This window comes from Physella acuta, unplaced genomic scaffold (genome assembly GCF_028476545.2).
Source record: "Physella acuta isolate Inbredline_101_S28 unplaced genomic scaffold, ASM2847654v3 ptg000079l, whole genome shotgun sequence".
NCBI lineage: Eukaryota > Metazoa > Mollusca > Gastropoda > Physidae > Physella > Physella acuta.
This window is the reverse complement of record NW_026731599.1, coordinates 2,686,020-2,709,660: the sequence shown is the minus strand read 5'-3', so window position 1 is coordinate 2,709,660 and position 23,641 is coordinate 2,686,020. Positions and strand designations below refer to the sequence as shown.

The 23,641-nt window shown below is 38.4% G+C and overlaps 2 protein-coding genes and 1 long non-coding RNA gene across 8 annotated transcripts in view; 1 reads left to right on the top strand and 2 right to left on the bottom strand.

The window, feature by feature from the left end:
• The window catches only part of LOC131955886 (golgin subfamily A member 4), a 53,218-nt gene extending 45,768 nt beyond the window's left edge, over window positions 1-7,450 (top strand). The window contains exons 32-36 of one of the 6 annotated variants that reach the window (XR_009388911.1): window positions 288-391; window positions 1,573-1,659; window positions 2,076-2,336; window positions 3,738-6,155; window positions 7,195-7,450. Coding sequence is in view for 2 of the 6 variants with exons in the window: in XM_059320200.1 (XP_059176183.1) it covers window positions 288-391; window positions 1,573-1,659; window positions 2,076-2,336; window positions 3,738-3,972 (687 nt within the window). In the remaining 4 variants the exon portion in view is untranslated. Of the gene's footprint in view, window positions 1-287; window positions 392-1,572; window positions 1,660-2,075; window positions 2,337-3,737 lie in introns of all 6 variants that reach the window. The other 5 variants (XR_009388914.1, XR_009388913.1, XR_009388912.1 and 2 more) reach the window with 5 other exon arrangements.
• A 2,165-nt stretch (window positions 7,451-9,615) lies between these two features.
• LOC131955909 (uncharacterized) lies at window positions 9,616-11,598 on the bottom strand. Its single transcript, XR_009388915.1, has 2 exons — window positions 10,775-11,598; window positions 9,616-10,660 (listed from the first exon to the last, which is right to left on the bottom strand). It is a non-coding gene; the product is annotated as an uncharacterized LOC131955909 (long non-coding RNA).
• A 4,682-nt stretch (window positions 11,599-16,280) lies between these two features.
• Window positions 16,281-22,382, bottom strand: LOC131954629 (uncharacterized). The gene is made up of 6 exons (XM_059318410.1): window positions 22,264-22,382; window positions 21,137-21,205; window positions 20,084-20,163; window positions 19,649-19,709; window positions 18,229-18,418; window positions 16,281-17,762 (listed from the first exon to the last, which is right to left on the bottom strand). The coding sequence occupies exons 1-6, from the start codon at window positions 22,355-22,357 to the stop codon at window positions 16,328-16,330; spliced, it is 1,929 nt and encodes a 642-aa protein (XP_059174393.1). The 5' UTR covers window positions 22,358-22,382; the 3' UTR covers window positions 16,281-16,327.
• Between the last annotated feature and the right edge of the window lie 1,259 nt (window positions 22,383-23,641).

The following is a 23,641-nucleotide window of genomic DNA, read 5'->3' as shown; positions in this document are numbered from 1 at the left end:
GTAGCAATTAGCTCAGGACAGCATAAGGTCCACTTGTTGCCCAAGTCATGTAGCAATTAGCTCAGGACAGCATAAGGTCCACTTGTTGCCCAAGTCATGTAGCAATTAGCTCAGGACAGCATAAGGTCCACTTGTTGCCCAAGTCATGTAGCAATTAGCTCAGGACAGCATAAGGTCCACTTGTTGCCCAAGTCATGTAGCAATTAGCTCAGGACAGCATAAGGTCCACTTGTTGCCCAAGTCATGTAGCAATCAGTACCCAGCTCTGTCCCCCTCTCTTGAAACAGCTGCAGGAAACTGCCTTGGAGCTGGAAGAGAAACTTGCTGATGCTGAGAGAAAGGTCAAGCTCCTGCAGGAATCAACACAAGCTGAGAGCCAGACACAGCTGAGGTCAGTGGAACATTTCTCTCAGTTTGTCATGTCAGAGTCTGTGTCTGTCAGTGTGTCCTGTCTGTGTCAGTTTGTCAAGTAAGTTAGGCTAAATCTGTGCTAGATTGTCATGTCAGTTTGGCTAAATCTGTGCTAGATTGTCATGTCAGTTAGGCTAAATCTGTGCTAGATTGTCATGTCAGTTTGGCTAAATCTGTGCTAGATTGTCATGTCAGGCTGAATCTGTGCTAGATTGTCATGTTTGTAAAGGTATTGAATGTTTGAATCAAATTATTGTTTGTGAAATGAAAATGATACCTTGGCACCTTAAATCCGTCACAGTTGTACCTGTAAACACATTAAGCCTATCACAGGTGTACCTGTAAACACATTAAGCCTATCACAGTTGTACCTGTAAACACATTAAGCCTATCACAGTTGTACCTGTAAACACATTAAGCCTATCACAGTTGTACCTGTAAACACATTAAGCCTATCACAGTTGTACCTGTAAACACATTAAGCCTATCACAGATGTACCTGTAAACACATTAAGCCTATCACAGTTGTACCTGTAAACACATTAAGCCTATCACAGTTGTACCTGTAAACACATTAAGCCTGTCACAGGTGTACCTGTAAACACATTAAGCCTATCACAGTTGTACCTGTAAACACATTAAGCCTATCACAGATGTACCTGTAAACACATTAAGCCTATCACAGGTGTACCTGTAAACACATTAAGCCTATCACAGATGTACCTGTAAACACATTAAGCCTATCACAGTTGTACCTGTAAACACATTAAGCCTATCACAGTTGTACCTGTAAACACATTAAGCCTGTCACAGGTGTACCTGTAAACACATTTAGCCTATCACAGTTGTACCTGTAAACACATTAAGCCTGTCACAGGTGTACCTGTAAACACATTAAGCCTATCACAGTTGTACCTGTAAACACATTAAGCCTATCACAGATGTACCTGTAAACACATTAAGCCTATCACAGTTGTACCTGTAAACACATTAAGCCTATCACAGTTGTACCTGTAAACACATTAAGCCTGTCACAGGTGTACCTGTAAACACATTAAGCCTATCACAGTTGTACCTGTAAACACATTAAGCCTATCACAGGTGTACCTGTAAACACATTAAGCCTATCACAGGTGTACCTGTAAACACATTGCCTTGCAGGTTCCAAGATCAGGAGAGTGAATTAAAGAAACTCAGAAATTTCCTGGCCCAAAAATCTAATGAAAATCTTGATGGGAAGAGCATGTGGTAAAGTTTTTCCTCTTTTAGGATTGCCAATTTTTTTGGTTTTAGGCCAGAAATGAAACATCTTGTGTTGCTAACTGAAAAGTTTGTGTTGACTACAGGCTAGAGATGAAACATCTTGTGTTGCTAACTGAAAAGTTTGTGTTGACTACAGGCTAGAGATGAAACATCTTGTGTTGCTAACTGAAAAGTTTGTGTTGACTACAGGCTAGAAATGAAACATCTTGTGTTGCTAACTGAAAAGTTTGTGTTGACTACAGGCTAGAGATGAAACATCTTGTGTTGCTAACTGAAAAGTTTGTGTTGACTACAGGCTAGAAATGAAACATCTTGTGTTACTAACTGAAAAGTTTGTGTTGACTACAGGCTAGAAATGAAACATCTTGTGTTGCTAACTGAAAAGTTTGTGTTGACTACAGGCTAGAGATGAACCGAGTTATCTCCCAGCTCTCTAAACAGCTCCAGTTCCACATAGAAACTTCCCGGCCAATGGAGCACAGTGATAGCAGCCATCTTGTGCACAAGTTGAGGAAACAACTGCTGGAGACTGAGTCAGAGCTCAACACAGAGCGGGCCCTGCACCAGGTGACCAGGAGCTCCATGGAGGCGCTGGAGGACGACTGCTCACGCTTGCGACAAACCATTTTCACCATCAGGAAACGTAGTGCTAAGACAGATAAGTAAGTCACCTCTGTCTCATTTAGTTGTATATCAGCCTATTGGTACTCTGATGTTAACATCTAGTAGCCAATAGGTACTCTGATGTTAACATTTAGTTGTAAATTAGCCTATTGGTACTCTGATGTTAACATTTTGTTGTAAATCAGCCTATTGGTACTCCGATGTTAACATTTTGTTGTAAATCAGCCTATTGGTACTCTGATGTTAACATTTAGTTGTAAATCAGCCTATTGGTACTCTGATGTTAACATTTAGTTGTAAATCAGCCTATTGGTACTCTGATGTTAACATTTAGTTGTATATCAGCCAATTGGTACTCTGATGTTAACATTTAGTAGCCTATTGGTACTCTGATGTTAACATTTAGTTGTAAATCAGCCAATTGGTACTCTGATGTTAACATTTAGTTGTAAATCAGCCTATTGGTACTCTATTAACATTTAGTTGTAAATCAGCCTATTGGTACTCTGATGTTAACATTTAGTTGTAAATCAGCCTATTGGTACTCTGATGTTAACATTTAGTTGTAAATCAGCCTATTGGTACTCTGATGTTAACATTTAGTTGTAAATCAGCCTATTGGTACTCTGATGTTAACATTTAGTTGTAAATCCGCCTATTGGTACTCTGATGTTAACATTTAGTTGTAAATCCGCCTATTGGTACTCTGATGTTAACATTTAGTTGTAAATCAGCCTATTGGTACTCTGATGTTAACATTTAGTTGTAAATCAGCCTATTGGTACTCTGATGTTAACATTTAGTTGTAAATCAGCCTATTGGTACTTTGTTAACATTTAGTTGTAAATCAGCCAATTGGTACTCTATTAACATTTAGTTGTAAATCAGCCAATTGGTACTCTATTAACATTTAGTTGTAAATCAGCCTATTGGTACTCAGTTAACATTTAGTTGTAAATCAGCCTATTGGTACTCTGATGTTAACATTTAGTTGTAAATCAGCCTATTGGTACTCTGATGTTAACATTTAGTTGTAAATCAGCCTATTGGTACTCTGATGTTAACATTTAGTTGTAAATCAGCCTATTGGTACTCTGTCTCATTTAGTTGTAAATCAGCCTATTGGTACTCTGATGTTAACATTTAGTTGTAAATCAGCCTATTGGTACTCTGATGTTAACATTTAGTTGTAAATCAGCCTATTGGTACTCTGATGTTAACATTTAGTTGTATATCAGCCTATTGGTACTCTGATGTTAACATTTAGTTGTAAATCAGCCTATTGGTACTCTGATGTTAACATTTAGTTGTAAATCAACCTATTGGTACTCTGATGTTAACATTTAGTTGTAAATCAGCCTATTGGTACTCTGTTAACATTTTGTTGTAAATCAGCCCATTGGTACTCTGTTAACATCTGACCTTGTTGACTGTGCCAGGAAACAGAAGTCACGTATGGAAGAGATCAATGAAATCATTGCCAGATCTGAGACCAGAGCCCAGAGCCTCATGTCCAGTGGGGAGTTCCAGCCAGACCTGATGGCCTCTAGAGACTACAACCTAGGGCACGCCAGCTTCTCCTCCGACACACCAGACACCTCATTCAGCAGCTCACACCTGGCCAATCTTTCCTTTTTAAATCTCTCCTCCAGTCTCTACCCACCTGCAAGCTGACCACAGGCAGACTAGACAACTAGTCATAGGCCTGACTAAATACATGATAAAAGTAGGGCTGACTAAATACATGATAAAAGTAGGGCTGACTAAATACATGATAAAAGTAGGGCTGACTAAATACATGATAAAAGTAGGGCTGACTAAATACATGATAAAAGTAGGGCTGACTAAATACATGATAAAAGTAGGCCTGACTAAATACATGACAAGTAGGCCTGACTAAATACATGACAAGTAGGCCTGACTAATTCCATGATAAAAGTAGGGCTGACTAAATACATAACAAAAGTAGGCCTGACTAAATACATGGCAAAAGTAGGGCTTATTAAATACATGACAAAAGTAGGCCTGACTAAATACATGACAAAAGTAGGCCTGACTAAATACATGACAAAAGTAGGCCTGACCAAATACTGCTCTTTTAACAGCTTTAGAGGTGACAGATTGTCACCAATCTGCTTGATGTTGAAAGTCGTCACCAATCTTCTTGTATGTTTAGCTTTGTTGATAGTATGTCATAACTGCCGAAATGCTGACTTTTTGTGTGTGTGATTTTGCATTTATAATTATTTTATACTTAATCAACATTCCCTATAGTCATAAACCTTATGATTCCAATTAGTGACATTTGTTATAAAATCCGTCCATCTTGTGTGATAATCAAAGCTCTGTGATTGTGTGTGCTATAGAGATCTTCAGAACATAATAAAACCTTGGACTAGCTCCTGGCCAGATAAATTCAATGCATTTTTAACCAAATGTTTGTCACTGAATATACTGGATATAGATTTGTAATGATACTTTCTCCATTTCACTGCTGCATTTAACTACCGTTTCAGATGACTAAAGAGCCCTGTCAAATCGACCCCGTCAAAATGGCCAGAGACAAATGGACCCCGTTATATCGGCTCCCGTCATTTAGGCTCCCAACAAAAGGGCTCTAGTCAATAAGGCTCCCGAAAAATAGGCTCCCATCATTTAGGCTTCTGATATATATGCTCCAGTCAAATTGGCTCTGGACTAAACAGCTCTCGTCATTACAACTCCCAAAAAATAGGCTCCCATCATTTTGGCTTCCCACAAAACAGCTGTGTCATTACAACTCATGACAAAACGGCTCCTGACCAAAGGGCCCTTGTTAATACAGTCAGTAAAATAAATCTCCAGGCAAAACGCCCTTGTTGAATATGACACCTGCTAGTGGGACCTTTTCATCAATACAGCTTAGCCAACACTCTATGTGATACGTTTGCATTTCTTGTTCAGCAGGCCTTATTTTTATATTATTTTATCCTACCTGCATTATGCTTGTAGGTTATCAAAACAAAATGTCGTTATCCTGTAAACATCATGTATATCATATATTTAAACTTCTGTGCTCATTTTTAAGCAACAGATCTTTACTGTTGTAAATTAAACATGATCAAAAATTTTAAATTGGTGGAATTTAGCTGTTAAGGGCCAATTAGTCAATTGTTGTTGGTTCCTTAAAAAAAATGTCATTCAGGTACTTAAAAGAGGTTATAGTAGGTAGTCCAAACTGGCGAAAAAGTGCGTTTAAGGGTCAGTTTTTGCGGTTTTCAAAAAAAAAATTTCACTACTTCTAGTTGTCCTATAAGAATAAAAATTATATGTCAATAAAGTTTAAGTCTTTATCTGTCGTAATCTGGTATTTTTATATCTGTAACACATGTCTGAATGTGTTTTATATTTGTTTGAAAAGTATCAGTTACGTCAACAAATTTCACCGTTTTGCGTGTACCGATCGACCCCACACTGTTTTATTTGGTCGCGGCTTCGCGACGAAGCATCGTAGAAGCATAATCTTAATGTCATTTTAAAGATCGAATTCTAGGCTATCGTTTGATGTATAAATTGAAAAAATAACTTGTTTATTTCATTTAAAAAATACAGATTTTAAACTTTAAATGACGATATATACACGGAAACAAACTAATTCTGTTTCAATTTTTACACCGATGTAAAGTTCAGTTTTATAACTACTTTGTGTTGTAAATTCAAGTATTTCTGATTTACGGTCGCGAAGCCGTACCCCCAATAAACATATAACCCTCGAGTCGACTTTCAGCCCCAAGTAAGTTGCTCGCCGAACGGTTTTAAAGGTTGACGACCGATGATGCTAAACGGATTTTACCCTTGCTAGAGCCTTCAAACAAGTTGTAAGTATCATTTTTAAAGTTTCATTTCCATTTTAATAAATGAATTTTAAGTTTGAATGTCAGTTTGGTTTAATTAGTACACGTTATTAATGTAAATTTGAACGCTTCAAGTCCACGGTTTTAGCGTGTGAACTACGCTTGTACACAGGGTGTGTTTAGACGTGAAGCTATTTAATTCAGGACATTCTAGGGACTTAAAATATGGATGCACTTAACTATTAGATGCTAGTGTTTACTAATTCTTTAAAATCTATTGACTGGGATCAATGATAGGGTCGTATTACTACAGTTTATCTGGACTATCACGTCAAAATTATGAATCGACAAATTCAAAATGGCCACCAGACTATCCTGGTTACTATGTGGACGAACTCAATTATTTACAGGGAACGAAGGTTAAATACTTATAAAATATTAATGAAACACAAAAGAAATGTATAATTATAATAACTATACATTTTTATCGATTTCTTTAAAACAAAAGACACTTTATTTTAAGGACTAATGTGATTAATTTTTTTTATTTTCTGTTGTGTGCTCTGATTCTGATTCCCCTGCTAAATAATGTGAAATGGTCTGCGCCAGTCTCCGTAATAAAATGTACCAGATCAATTTTTAGATGGTGGTGCAATTTATTAAGATTCTACATGTTGTGACTTAGTTTTAAATGTTATATTAGTTGTAAGTGTAAGTAGTACTAGTAGTATTTCTCATTATTTATTTATTTTATATGCATATAATAGTAACAATGAAGGACAGTTAAGTTGTCCTATAGGATGTTGAGAACCACAGTATGGCATCTTCATTATTGGATATCTCAACCAGTGTGGCACAAGCAACGAATATTTCAAATTTCATTCAGTAGAATTACTCTTAAAAATATATATAAAGTATAAATTACTTTTAACAAAAAGGTGTTTTCAGGCTTTTTCATATGTTTCCAGTTATAGTCATAGGACAAATAGTAGGCCTACACAATAGGCTGGTAGTAAATTTAATTCTATTTTATTAATCACTAAATCAATTGTTTATTCCATAGCTGGAGACATTTACAGTGGCCTATCCAGAACTTTCCTTACAAGGGAAGGGAAGAAGGCCAAGACCCCACTCCCCCCTACAATTCCCAAAACATATTACTTACTCTTGATGCTCCACAAGATCAAGGTTGAGGGAAACAAGACGTACAAAGATGTGGAGTTGTAGTTTTAAAAACTGTTCCCCCAAAGCAGTTATCAACCGTATAGGTTTGAAAAGAAACCAAAGCATGTGGCATCAACTGCTGCATCACTTGTAGGCATCACGTCTTTATTAAACTACATTACATTACATTTACTCTACTAAATTTTGATTCTGTTTCTCCTGCACTAGATAACTGTGGTATTTTTTAAAATAATATTTTAACTCATGTGATTTTTGGAAATAATTAACACATTTTTCCACGTTGATGTTACCAACACAATAGTTTTAGAGTTATTCCAAAGCAAAAAAAAAAAAAAAATTGAATTTTTTTTTTTTTAATGAAAATAAAAGTGACCAAAACGCATTTTTGTCATTTTCAATTATTTTTTTACCTTAGAAAGACTCATTTTAGATGACTGAAAAAAATTGGGCATATATATTACAAACTTTGCAGCAACTTTACCAATTTCTACACTTCTATGTTATTTAGTTTAAAAAATATGGGTTCTCAAAAATGGCACTTTTTGAAAATCAGTTTTTTACCAAATTTTGCTTTTTTAAAAATCGCATAACTTTTTTATTTATTGAGATATTTTTATAAAATTTGTGGCATAGACCTTACAATTAAAAGTTCTTTCATGACATACTCACTCCAGAAGTCTGCAATCAATAGTTAATTTCAGTTTGGACTACCTAGTTATAGTGGTATTGGAGGTAGGACAAATAAATGGTTGCATTTATGCCAATAGTAGTCACTTGATTCATTTGTCTGGAGCCAATATGTCTGCAGTCATTTTGTCAGGAGCCAATATGTCTGCAGTCATTTTGTCAGGAGCCAATATGTCATGAGCCTATTTACCAGGAGTCCATTGGTCGGGAGCCTTAATGTCGGGAGCCCATTTTTTGGGAGTCTATATGTCACGAGTCAATTTGACAGGAGCCAAAATGTCTGGGCCCTTTTGACAGGCTATTTTGACTGGGTTGTTTTGTCAGGGGTCGATTTGACTGGGTCATATGGAAAGATTTTGAGCGTCAATGTTTGTCACAAATGAAAGACAAACGTACACAAAATAATTTCTAGTTAGTTGTATGGTGTACACAGGTAACCTCATCTGTATCACATGATGTCTAGCTATGTTCAATAAAACCTGTATCACATAATGTCTAGCTATGTTCAATAAAATCTGTGTCACATGATGTTTAGCTATGTAAAACACATATTCAATAAAATCTGTGTCACATGATGTTTAGCTATGTAAAACACGTTTACTAAAATCTGTATCACATAATGTCTAGCTATGTAAAACACATGTTCAATAAAATCTGTGTCCCATGATGTTTAGCTATGTAAAACACATGTTTACTAAAATCTGTATCACATAATGTCTAGCTATGTAAAACACATGTTCAATAAAATCTGTATCACATGATGTTTAGCTATGTAAAACATATGTTCAATAAAATCTGTGTCCCATGATGTTTAGCTATGTAAAACATATGTTCAATAAAATCTGTGTCAAACAAACATCTACAACATATAACCATCCATGGACTTAACAATAATGGAGTGATCTAACTATTACAGAGCCTACCCATTGAGTTGAGATCTGGTACACTTTTTTAATTAATGCAAACAAATACAGTCATGGTTTTGTCTTCACCTCCCCCCACCACCACCAATAAATGAGTCTTTACTTCATGTACTGCCCCACCACACACACACACAGACAGCTGAAACTCTCCAATGATTCACTCTATAGTTCTACAAAAATAAAAAGTCAAGACAGCCAGTGATACCAAAGATTTAATATGAACCAGATCAAGAGTATTGCACACAATAAAAGTACAAACATATGGACAAGCCAAAGCTAAGAAAAATTGAAAAACTCTTTAGAGTTACACCAATAAAAAACTAGACCCAGCTGCTCAGGTCAGCCAATAGATAGGCTGACAATATTGTTCTACTGATGAAATGTAGGTCAGCCATTTCATGGACAGGCTGACCATCTTGATCAACTTATGAAAGACAGTCAACTTTTACTTCATTTTAAATTGAGTTTGATTGCAAAAATGTTACATTTTAAAAATAAATACTCCATTTTTATTTGATTTGATTTTTCACAAATTGGTTCTCATTTGTAGAATGTAACCATAGCAACAGTAAAATGACTAGGTTTTCAGTCAACAGTTCCTACCTGTATGACCTTACTGTTGGTAGGGCTGTCTGTGAGATGGTGAATGTAAGAGGTTTATAGGGGTCTGGTTAGGGGTCTACTATCTCTGGGGGGGGGGGGATGTAAGAGGTGGGGGTCAGACAAGTGTTGACTCACTTCCTAAAGGCACTGACCAAAGGCATTGATTGTTAGACTGGCTTGGACAATCACCTTAGATATAACAGGTTAAAATACAACTGATGTTTGTTAATGATGGGAGCTATAGAGCTGGATGGCCATCTGGGGGAGCCAAACATGCTCAATTGTTTTGAGCAAATCTGTAAAAAAAATGATAAAAGGCACTTTGAAACTAGCACGAAAGGAAGCAAATCAGAGCGATGTCAAAATAAAATGCAAACAATACTTAAGACCTTAAGTTTAAGAAGTAACTTAATAAATAAAGGCATTCTAAGAAAACATATTGAAACAAAATGCTAAAACAATTAACAACCATTATGCTCAGAAAGAAACAAGTTGTTGGATTTTTTTTTTAGAGCCCACACATCTCTGGCCAAATTTTCAATGAATTGAACAAGATAGTTGTAGTAAAATTAATGCACACATCCAGATAGCAATGGAATAAACAGGACTTAGTTTTTAAGTGTCATATTCTTTTAACATGTAACTTATTGTAACATTAGCATGAAAAACTTGGTTTTGTACGGAAGAAAGGATTTTTTAAAAATATTTCTAACTGAAGTTAATGAGTTAGACCAACAAGAGTGGCCATTGTTAAAAGGTAGCTAAGGACATTTTCAATCAACAACAGTCATTTTTTTAACCCAAATTTTCTAGTTAAAAATTGAGCGTAAATTTCCTTAATATGTATAACATTTGGAATGTAAGTCATAAAGAATCATTGAAAAAATATATTTACATCAAATATGTAGCCATAAAAATGGCAGAGATCATTTTTGTGGACAATAATCTACAATCAATAAACCACACAACTAAATTTACAATAATTAAACCACACACAATTTTAGCCAGTTAGAAATCATCCACACACATGAATTAATCTAACCATTCAAACAACACCTACTATGTATGACCAAATTAAATTATTAATCCCACAACCCATCAACTGATGGGCATAATGGATAAACAATGCACCTAGTTACACAATTAGACTTAAATTTAACACAATGCAACTAGATACACAATTAGACTTAAATTTAACACAATGCAACTAGATACACAATTAGACTTAAATTTGAAAAAATGCACCTAGTTACACAATTAGACTTAAATTTGACAAAATGCACCTAGTTACACAATTAGACTTACATTTGACAAAATGCACCTAGTTACACAATTAGACTTACATTTGACAAAATGCACCTAGTTACACAATTAGACTTACATTTGACAAAATGCACCTAGTTACACAATTAGACTTAAATTTGACAAAATGCACCTAGTTACACAATTAGACTTAAATTTGACAAAATGCACCTAGTTACACAATTAGACTAAAATTTGACAAAATGCACCTAGTTACACAATTAGACTTAAATTTGACAAAATGCACCTAGTTACACAATTAGACTAAAATTTGACAAAATGCACCTAGTTACACAATTAGACTTAAATTTGACAAAATGCACCTAGTTACATAATTAGACTTAAATTTGACAAAATGCACCTAGTTACACAATTAGACTTAAATTTGACAAAATGCACCTAGTTACACAATTAGACTAAAATTTGACAAAATGCACCTAGTTACACAATTAGACTAAAATTTGACAAAATGCACCTAGTTACACAATTAAGACACATTTTTTACCCTATACAAATTCAGCTGTTTCAAATTTCTATCCATCTACATTCAACAAAACAAAATAAACATTTTATGTTTTGATTACAAATCTCAAAACAAAATAGATTACTTTTTTCTTTAAATTCTTAGATTCTTAAAACAAAAAAGATAACTTTTTCAAGTTTCAAATTTAAATGCTTGCATTCTCAAAACTAAATAGACAACTTTTTTCTACATGTAAATGTTTTGATTGAAATCAGAGGCGTAGCGAGGAGGTGTGGGGGGGGGGGGGGGGGGGTACATATGTCCCGGAGCGCCGACCCTAGGGGGTGCCAAAAAGGGTTGTAAAAAAAAAATATTAAAAGCTCATTTTAGCTGCAGTTTTGCATTATAAATATAAAAAAATATATGTGGTGGGGGGGGGGGGGGGGGGGGGGGGGGCCAAATGCCAAACTGAAAGTTTGTCCCTGGGCGTCGGGAAGGATCGCTACGCCTCTGATTGAAACTGAGTTGTGTAGACAAAGAAAGTATTTTAATGAAGTAATTATTACATTCTTTATCTCATTAATACCTAACATATTTTTAAAAAATCATTTAAAAAAATATAAATTCGTGTTTGAAAACATGTGCAAGTTTAAAAAATTATCATTAAATAAAATAATTTTATCTGAAATGTAGTGACCCCACCCACACAGACATAATAAGGCAAAGATATAAATGGCAAACAGGTTCAGGTGGAAAAACCACAACCAATACAAGTGTTGATACAAAATAGAGCACTCTGCTAATTACTCGGTAGACACCAGATGGCCAACACATGGACACAGCTGGCCAACACATGGACACAGCTGGCCAACACATTGACACAGCTGGCCAACACACAGCTGGCCAATACACAGCTGGCCAACACATGGACACAGCTGGCCAACACATGGACACAGCTGGTCAACACATGGACACAGCTGGCCAACACATGGACACAGCTGGCCAATACACAGCTGGCCAACACATGGACACAGCTGGCCAACACATGGACACAGCTGGCCAACACATGGACACAGCTGGCCAATACACAGCTGGCCAACACACAGCTGGCCAACACATGGACACCAAGAAATAGTCAAAAGGAAAGTTTTAAAAAAATTGTGTACCCCAAACATATTTAAGAAATTTTTAAAAGCTTGAGATGACACCATGAGAGCAAAGGTTGACCAAACATCAACTTCAGCACAGATGTAAAGATGGAGCTAATGGACAGCTTCTTATAAAAGATTTCAATCTATTTACATAGGAAACAAGGCACACTCCATCTTCTCAGACTTCAGGCCTTGAAGGAGCAGAACTAAATATCAGCACAAACTCTGCCATTCATGTGTTTAAAAGTTGCAAAAAGCATTGACTAGATACACTGATATCAAACTTGGTTACTAAATACATTCATATCAAGACATTTGACTAGAAAAGGATTCGTTTCTTTAGTAAAAAGTGTAGCACCATAGAAATATCTGGACAGCAAAAATAAGTTGACACAATATACATGATCTATTTGTAGATAGAAATTATCTGTTATGCTCAGGTAAGTATAAACAAATTTCTTTATAGCCATAATAAAATAAGTAAATACACACATCTTCTTACAGGCAATCAAAATATAATTGAAATAACAAACCAGAGTTATCCAACCCGGTTGATTAAAAGACACTGTTGACAATTCAATGACTGAGTACATGTATAGAGCAAAAGTTGAGGTCACAGATTAAAAAAAATTTTTTTGCCTGGTTTCCCCATAACAAATACTGCCAAATGGGACCACAAGGACCCATCAAGTACCACCAAATGGGACCACAAAGACCCATCAAGTACCACCAAATGGGACCACAAGGACCCATCAAGTACCACCAAATGGGACCACAAGGACCCATCAAGTACCACCAAATGGGACCACAAGGACCCATCAAGTACCACCAAATGGGACCACAAGGACACATCAAGTACCACCAAATGGGACCACAAGGACCCATCAAGTACCACCAAATGGGACCACAAGGACCCATCAAGTACCGCCAAATGGGACCACAAGGACCCATCAAGTACCACCAAATGGGACCATAAAAATCACCTACCACCAAATAGGACCACAAGAATACTGTTGAACCATCAGAACACTTTGGGTAGGTTCCATCAGTTACTTATTCTATCACAAAACAAGCTCTGGTTTAACTTTTGGCACCAAAAAATACTAGCTGTAACAGAGAAAGTTGCTCACCAAAATACTACTGTAGCTATGAAAGTTTCCTAACAAATACTAGCCAACAGACTCTATTAGGTTTAGTACAAGAAGGATCAATGATTATATGGCGGTTTATATGTTACTTTATAAAATTTTTGAATGCCACAAAAGGTAGTTTTTCCAAGATGGCAGCTGTTGCCATGGCAACCATATTTTCAGAAGAGTTCCTGGTACATGCAAATATTTTCCTTTAAGTACCCTAACTTATACATACACAAATAAATAAAACGGCTTATTAATTACGAAGTTTTTTTCCTGAGCCTACCCCTTAACAAATACTAGGAAGTTCCTTAACAAATACTCGCTGTAGCTAGAAAGTTCTTTAATAAACACTAGCTGTAGCTATTGAAGTTCCTTAACAAATACTAGCTGTAGCTATTGAAGTTTCTTAACAAATACTAGCTGTAGCTATTGAAGTTTCTAAACAAATACTAGCTGTAGCTATTGAAGTTTCTTAACAAATACTAGCTGTAGCTATTGAAGTTTCTTAACAAATACTAGCTGTAGCTATTGAAGTTCCATAACAAATACTAGCTGAAGTAAATAAGTTCCTTAATATTTGATTTTCTTATTCTAATAAGAAAAATCTGAGAGAAAAAACAAGATTGTGAGACTAGATAAGATCAAATGCAAAAATAATATCCAAATGGTATTTTTAATAGGGTTACATACAATAAGGATCATGCACATTTTCCATAATTTGAAGCATTAGGGGGTGATATAGACCAATGTTATATTACAGTGCCTTTGCTGTTCCTAGTTTTTATTTGTGCAAAGCTTTGGGCCTAACAAACTTGTCAACAAAATGGCCATAATAAACTGCTGTTGACAAAACTTTGGCCATAATAAACTGCTGTTGACAAATCTTTGGCCATAATAAACTGCTGTTGACAAAACTTTGGCAATAATAAACTGCTCTTGACAAAACTTTGGCCATAATAAACTGCTGTTGACAAAACTTTGGCCATTATAAACTGTTGACGACAAAACTTTGGCCAGTAGGGTCAAGGACTCTATAGGGGAAACATGAGGTGGTGCGACTATGGAAGTGTGAAATGAGGGGGGTACACACATTCGTTTGTAGGGTATGTGCATGATCCATAAGCAACAAGAAAAAACATGAACTAGAATTAAATCTGTGTGCAGTAACAAATGGTTGCCCTGTCTGTAGCAGGGCTGGAATGTGTGTTAGCTTCATTATGCTTGGCTACCTCCTTGTCATGGCTCTCTACATCTCTCCAAATACCTCATTGTCATGGCTCTCTACATCTCTTCAAATACCTTCTTGTCATAATTTCTCTACATCTCTTCAAATACCTCCTTGTCATGGCTCTCTACATCTCTTCAAATACCTCCTTGTCATGGCTCTCTACATTCTTTATTAAATACCTGACGAGCTGAAGAGACCTAAAAAAACAGACAATCACAAGCAAGTTAAATGGACTGATTGTAGAGAGCCAGGCGGTCAGCAACCCTGTCCTTAGTGCAGGCCAGATCAACAGCCTGAGCCACACTTGGCCTGGTCCTTGTGCTGGAGCTGGATCAACAGCCTGAGCCACACTTGGCCTGGACCTTGTGCTGGAGCTGGATCAACAGCCTGAGCCACACTTGGCCTGGACCTTGTGCTGGAGCTGGATCAACAGCCTGAGCCACACTTGGCCTGGACCTTGTGCTGGAGCTGGATCAACAGCCTGAGCCACACTTGGCCTCTACCTTGTGCTTGAGCTGGATCAACAGCCTGAGCCACACTTGGCCTGGACCTTGTGCTGGATCAACAGCCTGAGCCACACTTGGCCTGGACCTTGTGCTGGAGCTGGATCAACAGCCTGAGCCACACTTGGCCTGGACCTTGTGCTGGAGCTGGATCAACAGCCTGAGCCACACTTGGCCTGGACCTTGTGCTGGATCAACAGCCTGAGCCACACTTGGCCTGGACCTTGTGCTGGAGCTGGATCAACAGCCTGAGCCACACTTGGCCTGGACCTTGTGCTGGAGCTGGATCAACAGCCTGAGCCACACTTGGCCTGGACCTTGTGCTGGATCAACAGCCTGAGCCACACTTGGCCTGGACCTTGTGCTGGAGCTGGATCAACAGCCTGAGCCACACTTGGCCTGGACCTTGTGCTGGAGCTGGATCAACAGCCTGAGCCACACTTGGCCTGGACCTTGTGCTGGAGCTGGATCAACAGCCTGAGCCACACTTGGCCTCTACCTTGTGCTTGAGCTGGATCAACAGCCTGAGCCACACTTGGCCTGGACCTTGTGCTGGATCAACAGCCTGAGCCACACTTGGCCTGGACCTTGTGCTGGAGCTGGATCAACAGCCTGAGCCACACTTGGCCTGGACCTTGTGCTGGAGCTGGATCAACAGCCTGAGCCACACTTGGCCTGGACCTTGTGCTGGATCAACAGCCTGAGCCACACTTGGCCTGGACCTTGTGCTGGAGCTGGATCAACAGCCTGAGCCACACTTGGCCTGGACCTTGTGCTGGAGCTGGATCAACAGCCTGAGCCACACTTGGCCTGGACCTTGTGCTGGATCAACAGCCTGAGCCACACTTGGCCTGGACCTTGTGCTGGAGCTGGATCAACAGCCTGAGCCACACATGGCCTGGACCTTGTGCTGGAGCTGGATCAACAGCCTGAGCCACACTTGGCCTGGACCTTGTGCTGGAGCTGGATCAACAGCCTGAGCCACACTTGGCCTGGACCTTGTGCTGGAGCTGGATCAACAGCCTGAGCCACACTTGGCCTGGACCTTGTGCTGGAGCTGGATCAACAGCTCTGATGCTGAGGTGCTCAGAGCTGGCTGGACCTCCAGCTGTGGGGACGTCATGTAAGGCTGGAACCAGGCCAGGCCATCGGGCGGGGTTGGCACACCTAAGGCACACGGAGCTGTGGGGGAGAGCCCACACTTGGATGTTGAGGGAGTTTTCAGTTGCACTGGTAGGGGAGAAGCTGAGCCGTTCAGTGGCTTGCTGTCCTCCTCCATCGTGGGGCTGCAGGCACTGGGGGCGTCTTCCTTAGAGCTGGAAGGGGACTGGGAGTCTCGGCATTTCTTCTGCCTCAACAAATGCCTCTCTTTGACCTTATATTCCAGAGTGGAGTGGGGCACACCAAAGTAGCTGCCTGCCCTGTGGACACTCATCTCCCCCCGCTGGACGGCCTTGACCGCATCCATCAAAAGCTGAGAGTTGTACTTGCGGTATTGACCCCGCTTGGGCCGGGTCTTCTTGCCTGACTCCCCAGAGCTGCCGGCTTTACCAGCATCTTTCTTCTTACATTTTGGGGGGGAGCAACCAGACAACTTGACGGCCTTTCTTTGGGAACTCTCTACAGACTTGCCTAGCAGACTTTTGCAGACTTCAGGGTTGGACTGAAGGGAACTCTCATCTGAACTTCCATCTCTGAATCTCATCTTTTCTGAGATAGTTTTGGCAATAATATCTTTCAGTGTGTCACCAATGCGGCTGCTCTCGTTGACTTTACCAAAGGGTTTGGGTACTGGGTTCTCCTCCTTCATCATGTTGCTGTAGATACTCTCCATGATGTGCTTGTACATTGGCGCTGTCAAGTTCTCATCATTGCTGCTAACTGAAAGGAAGGGAGAGAAAGCTGGCAGGAACTGTGCAAAGGGACTGAATTCACTCTCCTGAGTTGGTTTAACTTTGGCCTCAAAAGAGTTCTTTAAGCCATAGTTCTGCTTGATTTCCTGCAGCTTTTGATTGACCAGCTTGCGAACAACGTTGACTAGGAGTGGAAGTTTTAAGTGATTGGCATGGGCAGGCCTGGGATGGCTCAAGCCATTCAAGTTGTGCATCCTTCTGATCTGGCTAAGCCTGTGTTCCACCAGCAGGCTGGCATCTTCCTGCTCCAGCTTGATGGCCATGGGATAGGCAGGCAGGAAGGACATGGGAGCTAGCATGGACTCACACAGACCAAAGAGACCAGGCTCCACCAGTTGTGGCCTCTCATCAACAAACTCATCCCTGCCAGTGTCTGCTTCACATTTGACTATTTTACTTCTCAGAGTGGAGCGTGGTATCCCATAAATCATTGAGGCTCTTCTGGTGCCCAGCCTGCCGCTGGCAATGTCAGACACAGCAGACTGTAGGTCCTCGTCCGTGTAGGTCGACCTAGCTGAGTCTTGTCTTCTATTGGATCTGTACGGACAAAATAAATCATTTAAGTCTCTCTATTACAAGTTGCCATATTTGAGTTTCAAAAAGTAAGTAAGCACGACTTGGCCACCCAAACCCCCTGTCACCAATGTGTAAGCAGGATTTCAGCAACACTTGGCCACCCAACCCCCCCCCCCCCCCTGTTACCAATGTGTAAGCAGGATTTCAGCAAGACTTGGCCAACTTACCCCCCTGTCACCAATGTGTAAGCAGGATTTCAGCAAGACATGGCCAACTTACCTCCCTGTCACCAATGTGTAAGCAGGATTTCAGCAAGACATGGCCAACTTACCTCCCTGTCACCAATGTGTAAGCAGGATTTAGGCAAGACTTGGCCAACTTACCCCCCTGTCACCAATGTGTAAGCAGGATTTCAGCAAGACATGGCCAACTTACCTCCCTGTCACCAATGTGTAATCAGGATTTCAGCAAAACTTGGCCAACTTACCTCCCTGTTAAATGAGGCACCCTGAGCCTGGCCAGCAGATCATTAGGGGGTGTGGCCTCTGTCTCCTCCTTCATGTCAGACACAGCTGTCAGAAAGTGAGCCTTCACCACATCACTGAACAGCTCACGTCCAAAGCCATGTGTGTAGAAGTCAATGCAGAAGGGCATTAAATCTTGCAGCGACCTTAAGCCTAATTAGAGAAGAGAGGCATTAAATCTTGCAGCGACCTTAAGCCTAATTAGAGAAGAGAGGCATTAAATCTTGCAGCGACCTTAAGCCTAATTAGAGAAGAGAGGCATTAAATCTTGCAGCGACCTTAAGCCTAATTAGAGAAGAGAGGCATTAAATCTTGCAGCGACCTTAAGCCTAATTAGAGAAGAGAGGCATTAAATCTTGCAGCGACCTTAAGCCTAATTAGAGAAGAGAGGCATTAAATCTTGCAGTGATCCTAATTAGAGAAGAGAGGCATTAAATCTTGCAGCGACCTTAAGCCTAATTAGAGAAGAGAGGCATTAAATCTTGCAGCGACCTTAAGCCTAATTAGAGAAGAGAGGCATTAAATCTTGCAGTGATCCTAATTAGAGAAGAGAGGCATTAAATCTTGCAGCGACCTTAAGCCTAATTAGAGAAGAGAGGCATTAAATCTTGCAGCGACCTTAAGCCTAATTAGAGAAGAGAGGCATTAAATCTTGCAGCGACCTTAAGCCTAATTAGGGAAGAGAGGCATTAAATCTTGCAGCGACCTTAAGCCTAATTAGAGAAGAGAGGCATTAAATCTTGCAGCGACCCTAATTAGAGAAGAGAGGCATGTGAAAGTCCACAAACTTTTTGAAAAATCTCTCAAACCATGCTGCCAAATTACTAGTTTAATAGCATGCAATGTGTACATTGTTATACTATAAATATGATATTTTTGGCAACATCCTTTCTAGGCCTGAATATTAAAAGTAGAGCCAAGAATGTGTTGAAAAAATAAGTATATTTTAAACGACTTAGTATAAAATAAGGCCCTTTATATTAAGAGCTTAGTCTACATCTAATTGTTTTTAAACTTATAATTCAATTCTTTGAAATGTTTTAAGATAAACTTGAAATACCGTGAATTGTTTTAAGATCCCCCTACTCGGTTGTAAAAATGTGCTGCTTTTTTTTAGTCGGGTGGTATACAGTTACATATCTGCTACATTTATTCACCAATTGAGCTGGTGTTTTTTAAACATGAGAAGTGCTGATTTAATTCAAATGCAGTTATGTTTTTAATTTTTTTCATTTTAGATGTAAGTAATTTGATGTAAACTTCAACATATGGATGTCCACATTGACTCCAACCCCCCCCTGTGTCCACAAAAGTCAATATTTAACCCCCCCCCCCCTACTTTTATGAGAATACAGTTAACACAAAGTACTACAGAGTACTTACATATTTTACCACTATTTTCTTTTCCTTTTTTAGCATCATCTATAATCCGTTGTATCCGCTTCTACACATTGAAAAAAATTGCACTAATCCATTAAAGTTACTATGGTAAGGAGAAAATCTAATATTTACAATTCTAACAGATAAACTACTAGAAGTACTTCAAGTTTTATCAACTTTATTGCTCAACAATTTGACAATTTCATTAGCTTCAAATTTCATTAACATGAAGAGATCCTAATAGTGAAACTGCTTATTTCATCTACATTAAAGTAATAGTTTTAAAAAATTCATAAAATAAGAGTAAAATATTATTTAAATAAACTTTGAATCTCATTAACATAAAATAAAAGTGAAATTTCACAGTCATAAAAATATCAGAGAATTAAACTTTGTATTTTATATATAAATAAAAGTTAAACTTTGTGTTTCACTTACATAAATATTAGGCAATTTTTTCTCACAATGAAAACACCTTTTAGATGGTTCAAAATCCTGGCTTATGTCCTTCTCCCAATCTATTAAAAAAAATCTTTTATTTTAAAGATTAGATTCTTCATATTAATTAAAAAGCAATCATAGTGGATAACAAGCCTATTGCATTTTCATTTTTTTCAGACAGCAATTTCTATACTGATCAGTTTCTTTTAAAATTTATAAAAAATTTCTTTTAAATAGCAGAAGCACTGCTAAAATTCAGTTTCAAATTTCAAAATGTTTTTCAAAACAAAGGACAAAGTGTGACATAACCCTTTCTATCCCCCCCCCCCCCCCCTCCCCCCCTTAGGAATTTGACAATAGATGTGGACAACCCCTAACATGCTAACAAATAAGTATTCAAATCACATCTTACTGATATCCATATAAAACATTGGTAATTAGGCCTATAAGTTGATACTGTTTATATCCAAGCTCTATGATAAGCAGTTAAAAACTTAACAAGTAAATATTTAACAATTAAATGTCTAACAATTAAATATGTAATAATTTAATGTTTAACAATTCAATATTTAACAATTAAATACTTAACAATTAAAATACTTAATAAGTAATTACCAAACAATTAAATACCAAACAACTAAATTACCTATCAATTAAATACCTAACAATTAAAATACCTAAAAATTAAAAAACTAACAATTAAAAACTTCAACAATTACTTATCATATTGTCAAGACTTCTTTGTTTGCCCCATTTGTAATGTTGATAATCGACTGACTTGGTCGGTTTTTTTTTTTATTAAAATCATTATAAAGATGTCATTAAAAAATTTTTTAAGAAAAAATAATTTCCCATAAAACCATAACCAGTTAAAAGTTCACTTTAAAGATAATTTATTAACCCGCTTTTTTTTAACCTTTCAAGTATTCATATTAAAAGTATCTTCGCTTTAACAACTAGTCAATGTTTTATCTCTGTCTAGCTAACAGGTAAGGCTCTACTTTCATGTTAGATCAAATGTTAGCTGTGGGAAGAATTTGTGCCACAAACCTGGGTAAGGGTCTAGGAAACTTTTGGCTGTGTCTTCATCAACAAACTCAGCTGCTATTCTCTCCAGCCCTGAGCCAAAACATTCATCAATGATTACATTAATTAGTACCAGCAAACAATCAGATCAATGATTACATTAATTAGTACCAGCAAATAATCAGATCAATGATTACATTAATTAGTACCAGCAAATAATCAAATCAATGATTACATTAATTAGTACCAGCAAATAATCAAATCAATCAATGATTACATTAATTAGTACCAGCAAATAATCAATCAATGATTACATTAATTAGTACCAGCAAATAATCAATCAATGATTACATTAATTAGTACCAGCAAATAATCAAATCAATCAATGATTACATTAATTAGTACCAGCAAATAATCAAATCAATCAATGATTACATTAATTAGTACCAAAATAATCAGATCAATCAATGATTACATTAGTTAGTACCAAAAAATAATCAAATCAATCAATGATTATATTACAAAATGTATAATTTTGTAATTAAAATACAAATACTTAAACAATTAATATTTAACTTAAAGACTTTATATTTAACAAATAAGCATTGCTTATTTAATATTAATATTTAAACCAAAGGATGAGTTAATAAAATTATATTTCATTTTTTTTTTTACACCTCTCTGGATGTCCTCTTTGTCAAGGGTTACTCATAGGTGTGTCAAAGGTGTGTCAAAGGTGTGTCAAAGGTGTGTCAAAGGTGTGTTGACGGGTGAAGACATACCTGAGACTTGCCACAACACAGAGAATAAGTCTACACTCAAGAGGCCACTTTAAATGTTTACAAAGACTTGATTTAACTGTATGCTTATGATAAATGGAAAAGACACGGCTGAATCCACACAATGAAGCAACAAACAGCCAGTAACGGCCGGGCACCAAGGATATGTGCCGAGCTCTGTGGCTCCCACCGAGAAGAAAGACGGGCTGTAAAGTTAGGGACTGCGGAGAGAGTTTTATCGATCGCATTTTTCGTCGGTAGGCAGCGAGCACCGACTCGATTGTCAAGACTTTATCACACTGTGACCACTGGTTTTAAAAGAAAATGAACCTAAACGGCCCTGAAGGTAAAAGATTCAAAAGACAACCTTACCCAGCACAAGAGGCAGCTTCTTACTCAGACACTGGAGCTCTCTGCGAAACGAACGTCTCTCTTGGGCGCACCGAGGGCTGCCACAGTCAACCATGTTGACAGAGCCTTACCGCTTACGTCACGAATGTGTGACCCCAAATTTGGTGACGTTGTCTGCACACAGGTGAAAAGCAGTGTGAGCACTGCTGTTTACCTGTACAGGTATGGCACCAGATGTAACGGGGGCATTGGCACGTGGTGGCAGTACTCAACAAAACTCGCCATCATTTAAAATTAGCCATGTCTCTCAGGGTGTTTAAGACAACTTTGGAATGTTGGACATAATTATTGGGTAACACGGTCGGAGATTTTAATGAACAGGATAAACATGGGGAAAATCATCAGTATAACTCAGGTGCACTTGTATGATATAAGGCAGGGTTTCTTTCAGACGTTTTCCTTCCCGGGGGATAGGGCACTTAAAACTTCCGGTGGGGGCGTATTTAAAGTTTCCTGGGGGGGGGGGGGAGTGGGGCGGACACAGGTCAATGAGTATATTTTCCACTGAAATTATATTTTCTATTTCGTCCACGGGGGAGGGGTGGCGCGGACGTGCCCCTAGGGAAAGGAGTAGCCAGGCTCTGAGGGAGACAGTGAGACTTCCACTGAGAGAGACCTAGAAGAAACTCTGCTTATGGGTTACTAATTATGAGGTGAACTTTTGTCTAAATACAACACACAACAAGTGTACTGATTGGATGTAGGCCACCACATCACGTGATCACATAAAGCATCTTCACGTGATCTCCTATCGTTTACTACGCTTCGAGGACAGTGATGTAATATCACGTGACCGAATATCTAAGGTACTGCGCTTTTTTTTTATCCTGGTCAGCACATAGATTTGACTGACCACTGACCTCAGCACATAGATTTGACTGACCACTGACCTCAGCACATAGATTTGACTGACCACTGACCTCAGCACATAGATTTGACTGACCACTGACCTCAACACATAGATTTGACTGACCACTGACCTCAGCACATAGATTTGACTGACCACTGACCTCAGCACATAGATTTGACTGACCACTGACCTCAGCACATAGATTTGACTGACCACTGACCTCAGCACATAGATTTGACTGACCACTGACCTCAACACATAGATTTGACTGACCACTGACCTCAGCACATAGATTTGACTGACCACTGACCTCAGCAGATAGATTTGACTGACCACTGACCTCAGCACATAGATTTGACTGACCACTGACGTCAGTACAGTCGTTGTCCTGTCTTGGTGTAGGTCAGCTGTTGTCCTGTCTTGGTGTAGGTCAGCTGTTCTCCTGTCTTGGTGTAGGTCAGCTGTTGTCCTGTCTTCGTGTAGGTCAGC

Bases quoted from the DNA above. Each gene is read 5' to 3' on its own strand.
- LOC131954629 (XM_059318410.1), bottom strand. From the start codon at position 22,357: ATGGTTGACTGTGGCAGCCCTCGGTGCGCCCAAGAGAGACGTTCGTTT. The intron at 18,419-19,648 runs GTAAGTACTCTG...TTCTCTAATTAG, and splicing joins AGAAAATAGTGGTAAAATAT to GCTTAAGGTCGCTGCAAGAT. The intron at 17,763-18,228 runs GTAAGTTGGCCA...TTGTCCGTACAG, and splicing joins GTGCCTCATTTAACAGGGAG to ATCCAATAGAAGACAAGACT.